This window comes from Syngnathus scovelli, chromosome 11, assembly GCF_024217435.2.
Source record: "Syngnathus scovelli strain Florida chromosome 11, RoL_Ssco_1.2, whole genome shotgun sequence".
Taxonomy (NCBI): Eukaryota; Metazoa; Chordata; class Actinopteri; order Syngnathiformes; family Syngnathidae; genus Syngnathus; species Syngnathus scovelli.
This window is the reverse complement of record NC_090857.1, coordinates 6057453-6070888: the sequence shown is the minus strand read 5'-3', so window position 1 is coordinate 6070888 and position 13436 is coordinate 6057453. Positions and strand designations below refer to the sequence as shown.

General features: G+C 43.8%; 1 protein-coding gene across 5 annotated transcripts in view; it reads right to left on the bottom strand.

Annotated features, from left to right (window-relative positions):
• The window catches only part of celf4 (CUGBP, Elav-like family member 4), a 57587-nt gene extending 44918 nt beyond the window's left edge, over positions 1-12669 (bottom strand). For 2 of the 5 annotated variants that reach the window (XM_049734971.2, XM_049734974.2), the window contains exon 1: positions 11870-12668. In XM_049734971.2, the coding sequence (XP_049590928.1) occupies positions 11870-12152 (283 nt within the window). In that variant the 5' untranslated portion in view covers positions 12153-12668. Of the gene's footprint in view, positions 1-11869 lie in introns of all 5 variants that reach the window. The other 3 variants (XM_049734973.2, XM_049734975.2, XM_049734976.2) reach the window with 2 other exon arrangements.
• Positions 12670-13436: the final 767 nt, after the last annotated feature.

The following is a 13436-nucleotide window of genomic DNA, read 5'->3' as shown; positions in this document are numbered from 1 at the left end:
TTGAGTTGCTGGGATCTGATATCAGGCTAAAAAACAAAACAAGTGCTCCCGTGAGGGATAGTAATTCAATAAAGTGAGCAGCAGTTCCTCATATCCCCTTCACCTATGCTGACCCCTCCGATCATTACTCACAATGGTGAATAGATATAAAGGATGGAGGCTATTCCAGGGGACAAAAACCTTCCTACTTTCTGCCCGTATCACCTGAAAATCTTAAATTGCCAGCTGTAAAGGCTGATTCAATAACTTTAAAGACCACGATATGAACTTGGGGATGAGCAGTGCACTACGATATGTGTGAATAGGGAGCCCAAATAAAGAAAACTTCAATTACAGCTCAGAGCGCACTACATCCTTTTTTTATTGTGTAAAACTTGGCTTGATATCCAGGAGCCGTTGCCGTGACTAATGAACGCTGGTCCGAGCTATATGATTTCAGCTGGGGCAGGCAGAACTAAGGGGCAGTATAATGAACGATGAGGTGAATTCATTTATAGTAAAGTGTAACAGCGGTCGCAGGTGGCAATATGCAAATTGCTCGGACGTTGCTCCATGAAAGTCACCCAGGGAAAAAGACTTATTGTGCAGGTGAAAACTCCAATGCAGAGTGCTTGCATCTCTCCAAATAATAATAATAATAATAATAATAATTCTGAGCTCAAACAATCCAAATCAGTAGAAAATCGATCATCATGCAGATTAATTCTACCATCAAAGGTTGGGACTCTCCTTGTAAATATCTCCGTGAAATGGCTATTTAATTAGCTCAAAAGGTATTTAGCGGCAAATTAATACAAAGTTTGTCCATGGATCTGCTGCCCCATTCCGTGCATTGAATTCTGCAACAGGTTGCTTCGAACCAAATATTCACAATCCAGCCAAATTCTGGTCATTCAGGGTCTCGGTGTACAATATCGGAAAATATCCCAGCTGACTTAGTGGGAACGCTACAGCCTGGACTGGTTGCCAGGCAATCACGAGGCTGTGTGAGAACAGATCCCAGCATCAGATATGGCCACCAGCCCACTAGCAATTACCATTACGATAACAATATAGGAGCATTACAATAAGATGCGATTCAGTCAATGGCTTCAATCCAGCCTAATTGTTAAAGATCAAAATAATTTCTCATTAGATTTTGCGATGACATGTTCACTTTCAATGCATGTCAGCTTTTGGGCACAGAATCCAGATGATACACATAACATCGGTGTGTATTTTCCCCCCCAAAAAATATGGGCTCACTCATTCTTGAGAATTTACCATAAAATTCAGGTTGCTCTATCAAAAACTATAGACAGGAAGTTACGTAAATAACCCAACCAAACACAAAGTGACAGAAGAAGACCCTCGAAACGGTGTGTGTATGCGTGCGTGTGTGTGTGTCCCTGAAGATAACAAGTGGCATCTCTCGCCCTGCTTCCCAGCGAGGCTGTCTCTAAGCTGTGCTAATCGATTGGCGAAGGAGGAAAAAGGGCGAGCTTTAATGTGTTGCATGTGAAGGATTTACTGGAGAGCAGAGCCTCGGAATCAATGGACTAGAAAATGCATCATTAGGACAGTGTCAAACACACACACACACACACACACACCCACATGCACACCGAACCAACATATTCTCCCCCCTTTCTCTTCTCATGTTCGTCCAGTGAGGGTCGAAAAAAGGAAAACAAACAAAATGGACTTGAGTGTATGTGTGGTTTGAATCCTCATGTTGTCCAACAGTAGGCACAAAGCTGCGCTCTTCAAGACAAAGAGTACACACACACACACACACACACACTCAGACCCACACCCATACGCACACGCTTTAGAGCGGTGGGATTTCATAATTTTCTTGCCAAACTCATTCAAGCTGTTTTCCACAGGAACATTTCACTGATCACATTGGTCGTTGCCTTCTCCGAAATAAATCATCTTTCTAGTTGGAGATGATTTCTCCAATAGGCCTGCTGGGATTGAAAAAGACCAAAATAGAAACGGAGCACAATGAATGGCATTGCTGGAATGTTGACTCACGAATGATTTCGATCTCCAATAGCTGTTTGTGTGTCCAACAATGGGGCGCGTACAAAAGAAAATGGACACTTACGGCAATTCGAGCATTGTAGTTTTAGTTAAACTCACTTGAGTAAAATGACTGTCAAACCGTTCCATTACTTTTGAATCTCTCACTGGCGCACAACTATCGTTTGTATCGCAAGGAGCAAATGCTTGATGCGGGATGATGTGACAAATGTGGTTGTAAGTCACAAAAAGATGTTTGAGTCTGCATGAAGCTGCTTTTGTCATTGTGCCTTGCAAACTTTTTTTTTTTTTTTTTGAATGGCCCCAATTGTCTCATTCAAGAAACTGCTTCACTAAAGAGATGACTCAGCTGCCACCTGGACTTTGACACCTTCTATCGTGTCATATTTTTTGCTTCCCCCCCTATGGCCTGAATCTGCAAAAAAAAAATGATACTAGGTCAATAACAACATATAATAGTTATGACAAAATCAGTTTGAAGCAAAATTTCATCCCCATAAAATCTTGCCACTTTTCATCACATCCCAGACTCGGGTCTCCTCAGCGCTACAAACTCGAGCGATAAAAGTTTTCCTTTCTAGCTTCCTTCATAATAGAGCAGTCAAATGTAAATGCCTGTCCGTCTCTGACCCAATTAGAGGCAGATGAACAGATGGATGAACGGTATATGTCAGGAACACATGCGGTGGGTCGGGCCCATTACTCAAAAATCTGTCGACGGAGGAATCAGACGTGTCAGGGAGAACACAAAGTCTGGGGCACGGGGAGCGCTCGCATGTCTTGTCCCCTGGGTAAAACACTTACAGGATAAACACTCCCATTAATATTCTTCTGTGCCGCTCGGCCGGCCCGTCTTCTCCTTCCCTTTCTTTCCCCCCCTCGTCCTATTATCCCGCCTCGCCGGACGTGCCGTCCTGTCCCGTCCTGTCTCGTCCTCCTTGCCGGCGCGCGAGATTGAGATGAGAGGACGATCTGAACCAAGAGCGGGGGGAACATGAATCATTACACTTCCTGTTGGTACACGCCGTCCGGGGGAGGAAGAGAGACGATGCCCACGGGGGCCCGATTGATTCCGGAGATTTAATTGGGTTTATTAGCCAAGATGTTGGGCCCCGCGAGGAGGCTCCCAGAGGCCACCGGCTTCCCTCCTCCCCTCCCCTCCCCCATGCTCTCTCTTCTGAAGGAGAAATCCTGCGTAATTGTTTTCCCTCCATCTTCTGTGTCATTGTCAGATGGGTCCTGCGGGATTATTAGCAACCCCAGGTCCCTCAATAATTCATCCAGAGCTATTTATACACAGATGGAGAGTCCTCTAAAGTCTCCCCCAGTGAGCTTATCTGACGCTGAGACAGACAGAGGGAGAAGGAGAGAGAGAGTGATGGAAAGAAACAAGGCTACAAAGGGAATGCAGGCGAGCGATAGACAGAGAGAAAATGGGAGTGACACACAAAGACAGTAAGAAGGATGGAGAGAGGCAATCACAAAAAGAAAATGCAAAGAGGAGCAAAGCGAGTGTGACAGTGAATAAAAGAGCAAGAGCCGGCGACAACGTTTTAGGTAGACACAATGACAACGTTTGCCGTGTTTGAAGGAGAAACTCGGCCTTGCCAAAGTGAACAAAAGCACCATCCCGGGAATAGCATCCCCTCACAGAACACTTTAATGGATTTTAATCTTCCCCCTCCCCTCTTTTCCCCATTTAACACAATTAGGATGTTTGCAACGCTAACATGGAACAGTAGTCGCTCGCCATAGTGGAAGGACACATGAAAGGCATTCGAGCATTTCCATACCTCCAGTAAACACGCTTAGCCGGCGTCCGTCCTCTACCATGTGGCAACGAATAAAAACCAACAAAGCATCTCAGCCAGCCGTGTCTTAAATCACGTCATCATTTACCAACACAGCATTAACAAGTTCGTTTATTGAGATTACACAGCCAATTAGGTAGCTTCTATTTCCGGATCGGGTCGGTCATCTTAGAGCTACCGATGATTCCTTTCAATGGCGAACCTTTATGAGTTGTAACAAAAGTAAAAACTGCCCAAAATATTGAATATATTCTTATTGAGCCGCAAAAAAAAAAAAGTATGACATCACTTAATTATATTGTACAACTTGCTTCATCATGCTCTTTATCTTGTGGTGCATTTGATCCGTTAGTCGACGACGTAAACTATCTCGTTTTCAATTTGAGCAGTTGTGGTAGTAATATTTTGAAACATGACGCTGGAAGCCATCTTTATCGTTTTTCTTGCTGTGCTCGATGAGAGAGCGAGAGAGTGTGTGTGTCTCCATATTATTGATGAATAAGATGTAAAGGAATCTCTCTTTCCCGAGCTCTCTCCCTCACACACGCACACAAATTGTGCGCCGGGGGGAAGCCATATTTATCAAATAATGAATGTTCACAGAATGATGTGGATGCAAACACACACGCACACACACATGCACATATACCCCCCCCCCCCCCCTTCCCATTTCTCTCTATACCCTCCATGAAATCATTCAACACCAAGTGAAGGACTGGAAGTGTATGACCAGGATTCCCATCTCCAGTTCTGTGATTAAAGAACCAAACTAATAGACTGTCTCGTTGCGAACCGGTGCAGAAAAAAGGCAGAGATTTCAAAAACCATTAAATTGCAAATGTCCAATAATTTGCCAATGGCTTTGCTTCCAGATCTTTCCCCGACTGAGTCGTGCATTGCCGAAGCGCTTTAAATGGTCAAACACGAACCCAGCTGAGCCCACCAAGCAGCTAACCAAGCGAGCCCACCAGCGAGAGAATGCAGAGATGCAAGACCTTGTTTATTTTCATACAGTGAAATTTCATATTGCTCTCGTTCAGCTGGGACCCAATCTCGGACTGAAAACATCCGAGAAGAACTCAAGCGCTTCAGTCAATAAGCCTTTTAAAACCCGAATATTGGCAGTATTGGGGTTGCCATGTAAACAAGTGCCAAGAAAAAAAAAATGAAGTCACTGGATTTAACTGGAGATGACATCGATGACTTTGTTGGACCAGCATCAAAGATTTCAAAATCCAACTGCGGTTAACTCCTCCTCAAAAAACATCCCCTAAAACACTAATCCACTTATTAATCTATTCTTGCTGATGTTAAATCCTAAAACAAAACTTCATGACCTAAAAAAAAAAAGTGTGTCGCTTAATAAGTTACGTAAGATCCTGCTAATATGGAGGGCACACTTTGCTCCCGGGGTGTCCGAGAGCAGTGGGGGTCTAATTCAGCTCTCTTCCAAAGAAGGTCATTCTCCTTTCTTGGGCCATGATGGCCGGCGAGTGTAGCACTTAAATCTGGCAAAACTCAGCCTATAAATTACAGCAGAGGGCAGAGAGGTCAGAGCCTGGCATGGAAGTAGGCCAGAAGCCATCAATCAGCTGGGGCCAGCGAGGGCCACATCTGTCTCTGGGACTCCCTCAATCTTTTCTGCCTCCTCCTCCTCCTCCTCCTCCTCACCCCCTCCCACTCCCATCCCGCCTTGCACTCACATTGTCCAATCCCATTTCCCGACTTTCTATTCGACTGTCTGCCTTTTGATATCGTGTCTTTTGTGTGCACCCCTCCTCTCGCTGACTCTCTCCCGTGGATCTCCCTCACCTATTTGACGTATTCTCTTACATCACCCAGTTTCAACGTCTCCCTCCGTCGTTTTACGCCCTCTTGCACCATCTCCCTCTGCAACGATGTGTTTTGCTCCATCTGCTCTCCAACCAGGATAATAGAACGAGGCCTTGATGTAGCTTCCCTAATCGGGATGCCGATATAGTTGGGATGATAATATCGGATCTGCAAAATGCCTAATTTTGGAGGAGAATAATATGATTCCGAAAGCCAACGTTTAAAATCAGCATTCAAAGCTCTTCTCTTATTTTTTGATGGCATAGATAGACTCCAAAGATCACATATTTCTTGTGAAGAAATTTACAGTCAAATTCTAAAGCTGTTGTGAGTTGCTAACGTCAGATGTTCTTCTCGCATCTGCTAAAAAAGAAGTCATATTTTAAACGAAGCTTGCTGACTCTGGGAGTCCAAATATGCAACGTGTTCTCACTTGCAGTGAATAGGGGAGCCCATAAAAAAAAGAACATTATTTTGCTCAGAAGTCAACACATTTTCGCAGCAGGTTGAGTTTTACATTGTATGTTTACTTTTGTTTTAATTTAGAGAACAGGGTCAAACATCAGAAGCTCTTTTATGTCATTTGAGACCAGAAGCCTTTGAAAACTTCTGCCTGCCTTACAATACCCATCTTCCGAATTGCCTTTGGTTTTGAATAATTGAGTGGGATCTTTGGAAAGTCCTAACCCTCATCCCCACCTTCCTTCTTACAAGTCAACGTGGTGCATTTTTAATTGGAGACATGAAATAAGTATGAAGAGACATGGTAAAATAAAAAAAGAGCAAATCAGTGAACGCCGCAAATCGGCTTTTGCGTTACAAATCCATTGAGGATCGAAGATGCTAATTGTTAATCCACAGACAGCAAATAAGTGTGGTCTGATCACCAACATGCATTCTGTTCTGTTCTCATTCAGCCGACAGGGCTAGAAATGTCACTCTAAGTCACAAATAGCCATTTTGTGGCCAATAAACATCAACTCGGCTTTTCTGGAAATGATCAGTCCACTTGCTTACCTCTGCATGAAAGCTGGAAAAAAACTATCTGAAATATTTGACCATAAAATCTGTGCAAATGAATTTTAAGAGTCAAAATGCCTTGGATAAAGTTCCAAACAAACACTGTGCATGACACGGAGGGTAGAAAGTAGAATTATTGCTCGCTGGACGTGAATTAATGTGCCAGTGACACTGTTAGCGGTGACAAAATGAAGGTCTATTTTTCATATTACTGCTGTGTCATGCTGCTAGTTCCTCATGCAAAGCTTCTGCAGTGCAGGGCTGCAGCAAGAGCCAAATTCATGTGCATAGTGAGGGCTCCATCTGCGCTTGCACGTTAAATATTCATATTACTATTAAACATAGACAGTTACAACTGAGCGTTCCTCTTTAAACTGGAAGCCTGCACAGTTCTATTGTCTGCTGTATAATCACACATACACTCCAAGCATATAGAAAAAGACAGATGACAGATGAAAAATGTTCCGGGGAAAATCTGTAATGCGATAAACACACAATGGTGACACGTTCCGTAATATGCATGATTTAAAAAAAAAAAAAGTTTTCAGTTTTCAAGGCTGCACGAAGACTGTGAAGAAAGTTGTCCATCGGGAAAGTGAGATAACAAGCCAGATGACAGGAATGCAAAGTCAAGAATCATGTTCTGGTTGCTCTGAAGGAGTTTTGGAGAATCCTATTTAGCAATTTATGTCATCAAAAGAGCAGCACTTTCAATACAGTGCTTGTTTAAACTGTCATGTCTCCATTTGCTTTTTCCAATTTAGACATAAATAAATGCAATCACACAGAACAAAAGGTACGGCTCCAAAACAACTTGTAAGACTTTCGCAAGTATTGCACACACCGCTTCAACAATCGGTACTGCAAGCAGATTACAAAAGATGAAGAAAACAAAACAAAACAAACATACGTACACCCAAAGTGTCAAATTGTGACAACTCAACACAATGCAAAGATGCGATGCAAAAACCTGGGAAATAGAAACTATGCCGAAGGAACATTTATTAAAAATGCTGTGGGAGGGGAAAAACCCCCCAGAAAAACAACTTTTTATTCCATCTACTAAAACATTCAACCGAAGCAACAATAGGAAAGCAAGAGTGGGAAGCATATGGAATACTAAAGGCCAAATGTTGATGAAACACTGACTTCATTCTAAAAATGCTTTGGGCTATTGGTTGAGCAGTTTAGGTGAGGAGAGAAAAAACAATTTGCAGAGTAGGCTGCATAAAAACTAACAAACCAGTAAAAAAAAAAAAAAAAAAAAAAAAAGGGGGGGGGGGGGGGTCTATCTATCTACATCTGCTCGTCTCCACGGGTCAGAGCTTGCCAAGTAGCAACATTAAGTAGACGCTAATGCACAAGTACACACCCGGACGCCGTGTGATCTTTGAACTAGTAACATTAAATGTTTTCCGTGAGTGAATTAAATGGCTTCCCTGGATAATATAATTTTCAAATTGCGTTCACCAACATCATCAATATGTGCAACTAGTCAGTCTTCATTCTGGCTCACCAACAAATGCCGAATGCTGGCAAATGTAGTTTAGAATGAAACAGTGATTCTCAGTGTGCATTTTGATTCCATTACCGTCTACTTGCACTGGGGCCGAGTGACCAATCACACCTCAAGTAGTTAAAACCGCTCCGGAGTGCAACAACTTGGCTATCCACATGATCATATTTTAATCAAACTGGGACGCCAGCGCTCTCCTGAGTGTTAAGATAGTTTTGCATGCGGCCACCAACTTTCCTTTTCTGAGCTTAGTCGTTCCTCCCTCTCAGTGTGCACAGTGTGCAAAGGTCATTGCTTTTAAAGAGAGGAGCAGTAAGGTCAAAAATAAAGGCAAGGGCCTCGTCTCTGTGACAGGCGTCATGTCTCCACTCATGCTGTTAGCATGCTAATATGTGCAGGAGCGCCATTTTTTGTCTTTCTCTTCAACTGCTCATGTGACACAAGCTTGGCCGTCTCACAATTGACCACAACGAACAACTGAGCCACCTCTCTTTATAATTTAGTATTGTTGTATTTCCTAATTGCTCCGCCCTTTTTTTTTTTTTTTTTTTTTTTTTTTATCCTGACAATTTTGAGTTGTTCCACGGTGTGCCTGGTGAGAGCAGGGTGGCGCTGCCGGTTACGTGTACTTTGGTAAGTAGCCACGTCCTCTGTGACACATGTTGCCGTCCTCCCTACAAAAACAGCCCAAATCGATAGTGATGCATCTAGAAACAGGACACAAAGTGGAGTCTGAGCGTGCATTGTAAGAGAAGCCGAGTGTAGTATGCTGGGAGGAGTCCACACGCACACACACAATGCTCCCAAAGCAACTGCAAGAGGAGATAGAGAAAGATCCCACAGAGAGGATGATGCAACTGGAGTGAAATTTTTCGTCCGGAACGCATGCTGCATTAACGTAGACCTGCAGAACACACACACACGCACACACACACAGTTTTTGTTCGAAGGCAAATTTGCTTTTATCCTCCTTTCTGCAGATGGCACTTCTCTAATGGTAGCCTGTAACATCTAATTGCCTGCAATAAAACACAGCATGAGTCTTTCATGTTTTTGGCATCATGACTTCCTGGTTTTACCAAATATGAGACGCCCCATAATCTGTTGTGAGTCTTCTTTTCTGGCATTTTCATGCAAAAGAAGATCAAAATATATTTTAAAAAATAGGCAAACCGAGAGAGATGCAATGAGAAGCTTTATGAGCTGTATCAACTGCAGTTTGGAAAAGACGACTGTCAATTACACCATGCGCCCACTCGGCGTTACAAAATACGGGCATTGTCTTTTAGTAGTTCCGTGTGAATAAAATGAAATTGTTTTCGGTTCTAACTAACATTTTGTTGACATCACTCAAAAGTGAGTATTACGCTCGACTCAGACTTTGAGTGAGCCCATGAAACAGCAACAGTCGTTCATCCATGGTGAGACTTCATTCAAGTCGTGCGACGCTTGCCTCACGTCATCACCGCTAATCAGCTGCAGATTTTGACATACAATCCTCATTAAAGGTGTCTGCAGTTACATCCACACATTGAACACAAGAGGCTTGAAAGCTGCTGCCTCTGTGTGCTAACTGTGTGTCTCAGCCCGCTGTGCTCGGTAGCTGCAGCAGCGGCGGCAGCAGCAGCAGCAGCCGGTGACCATTATAAATGGCCTCTATTAGCATGGCTCGGTCGCAGAGGGGAGAGAAATAAAATCATTGAGAGAATGTAGGCCTGCACCGCTGTCCCAGTGCCCACTCCCAGACTCTGCAGACCTCTGCCCCCCCCTCCCTCCCTCCCAGCCCCTCTGTTCCAAGGGGACAGAATCCTAAAGACTAGATTACTAGTGATACATGGAGTCATTATGGGGAGGGTTATGGCAATAGTATCACAGGCGCGGCTGACAATGGCTATAATAGGGGTCTCTTTCTTCAGAGGCAGCATTTCCATAGGGAAGGCTGCTTCTTTAGGCTTGTTGATACTGTAGAACAGGATAAGCAACATTTATTACCTGCAGTGGCAAAAAGCTGTGGATCAGTGAACTGAAACCGAGCTTATTTCTTTGTAAAAGTGCCACCTTGTTAATCTAAATGGGGCCAACTGTATCCCAATGTGAGGCATGACATGTTACTAAGCAGTTTTTTCTTTTTTTGGGGGGAAAAAAGAAAAGAGGTGGAGTGTAGTGGAAACACTCGACACGCAAATACACTTTCTGCCTCATAACGAATCGTACATGTACACTCTGGACCAGCGCGACTTTGAGGGGACAAGATGAAGTGAGCGAGTGAGGACGACGCTATAAAAAGCGTGAAAATAGTTGAGTGTTTTAACAGCTGTTCCATAAACTTTTGTTAAGACTGTATGAAAATACTGAAATATAAAGCCAAATGAAAAACTGCAATTGCATGCAATCTACAGATTTCACAGCAGTGATTTGGTTAAAAATAAATGTCAGATGTGACTAAGAAATAGAAAAAAAAGAGGCTTTGGAGCACATCTAAACATGATCACGTATTTGTGACATTTGCGCTATGGCTAAATTTGAACACTTCTTATATAGAAAGTGGCTGGAAGGTGTTTAAGGTGTGTGTAGGGAATGCGAGCGAGTCAGGCAGTGTAGCTCGTGCCTCCAGCTAGTTAAAATATGAGCACAGCGGGGACCCGCTAATGAAAGCGGGAAGCAGGGCCGTATATCGCAGTGAGGAGACAGTTCTTAGAATCAGCTGGTGAGCCATGCCTATAGTTCAGGAGCCAGTGCTGATTAACTGTCCAACAGGGGGTCTACTACAGCTGTGCTATTAATAAAATACCCCCTTGGTCTCTTTTGTCCTCTCATGCTTACATACCCTCAGAAATAATTTTTACATATTTACAATTACCTTTTAAGTTATTCGGCATGAAACACAAATGTTTACAGGACAGTTTGAAAGCAGCTTTGAGAAAGTGATATTTTTTTTTTCCCTAATGTACTTTGCTCCCCTGGGAGATGTCCTGCAGGTACAGTGGATCAATTACTGACCTCTCATTAAATGGTGATTTGCCTTCTCTTGAGAGAAGAAAATAAAATACAAGTGGGAAGTGCCATCATTCCTGTTGCACCTAAACAAAGACTAGTCATTAATATTACACCTTAAAGGACACGTCTAACCACTTGGAGACATTTGACATCATTTAATGAGCCATTAAGTTAAACCAGCCTAATTAATAGCCATTGTAAGTGGATCCGTGCAATTAAAAAAAAAAAGTTAGAAAGTAATTTTCCAAAAAGTGTCAATTTAAATTTGTAATTAAATTATGGACATACTACTTTAGTTGCACACGCGAGCGAACGGGAGACGCGCGCGCGCACTCACGCACACAAACACGCACGCACGCAAACTATACACAATGCTGCAGGCAATCAAACACAGCCTCCAGCTATTGCAACATGAAAACGTGAGTTTAATGGACTGGATTTAGTGGAGTGAATGAAAGCACATTTACAACCGCGTGCATACAAAAAAAAAAAAAAAAAAAAAGGCAGTCGGCACGCATGCATGTTGTCCTGACAAGTCGTGTCATTTTGTCTTTTTTTTTTTTTTTTTTTACATGTCACGCTTTCAGAGTGGCGCTCCTGACGCCCTCCGATGCCGAACAAACGGGTCCACTGTGGACCGTCCAGAGGAGCGTCACGCACCCACCTTTGTGCATGCCAGTGAAGCGGTCCTTGAGCACCGTCAGCTCGTAGATCTTGCCAAACTCCTCGAAGAGGGGCCGCAGGTCCTTCTCGTCCAGGTTGCGGGGGATCTGACCGATGAAGAGTTTGATGGCATCGTGGTCTTTCATGGGGATGGTGGCCGGGCAGCCCGCCGGGCTGTGGTTGTGGCTTAATCCGTTCACTAGCCCGTTGGTGCTGGCGGAGACCACCCCGACACCGACCCCGTGCACCGTGGCGTCCACCTGCCCGTTGGTTAAAGTTGCCATCGTCGTTCGGACCGGCCAGCGAGTTGAGGGTGGCTTGCAACAGCAGCAGATGGCAATATGAGCGGTGGCGAATGAAAAGGCAAGGCGCAAGTCTTGGTCAAAATTCGCGTCCGAAAGCAAGCCGCACCAGAGCTGATTGGGCTCTCGTCCTATCAAAGCCAATATTTACATTGATGTGAAAACACATGTAGCGCGCGGCCAAGTCGCATAGCAGAAACGCGTGATGCCGTTTTGGTCCCGATGGAGTCTTTTGATTCCTTGTGTTTAAGTCCTACTCAGAAAGTCGTTCATTGATATAATAAAAGAGAGGAAACAGAGAGTGAGTGAGAGAGAGAGTGAGTGAGTGAGAGAGCGAAAGAGAGAGCGAGAGAGAGAGGAAGGGGAGGCTGAAAGACAGAGGGAGAGCGAGAGAGAGAGACTAAGCGTGTTCACTGCCTATTTACACCCACGTTCCCTCATCCCAGCTTCTTGGCACCTTTTTTATTTTTTATTTTTTGCATTCGAGTCGCTATGGGTGTCTTCTCGGTTTAAACGAGCACGGCCGACTCAACTTCTGCCGCGGTGGTGGGGAGATTTCAGTAAGCAAAACTCGCTATAAAGTTGGCTCGTGTCAAACGCAGCTTCTCCGCGCCCCCTTTTTTCTTATGAGAGGATCGAATGGTACATTCCACTGAGGGGAGAGGGTCTATAAATAGAGAAATATAGAGGAAAACGGTCCTTTGTGCTCCTGCTCAGTAAGTGAAAAACTACACAATCACCAGAATATGTCGTGCTCACTGACGTTGCATTAATAATACTACGTTCAATTAAATAGACAATGTGGATGCTGCTTTTTAAATCTCATTTCAGAGCCTTTTTAGTTGCCTGCGTCGGGATACCGGACAGCTCCCTGGTGCTGAAACGAACCCGTTACACTCGAGAGAAGGCGTTTTATGTTCATCATCGCTATTACTTCACTCTTTGTGTGCCATTGTTCATAAAAGATGAACGTGGACGGGTCGATGGGTACGTTTAATGTGTTTTTCCTCAAGCGGTGTGCACTGAATGCGTGAGCTCTCAGAAAGGGAAAGTCTGTGAGCACCGCCGAGTGGCGTTAGGAGGGGACACATAAGGGTGGGTCGGAATATAATGTCTGGCATATTCATTTTCAATTATGAGATTTGTTTTTCATGTTTTTAAGGCAATCATTGTGGTGCTAAAACGGTAAAACACTCCATTAAATGACCAATAGCTACTCATCGAGTTGTAAAATTCTTTCTTTGTATTGGTACTAATGCTTTTCGA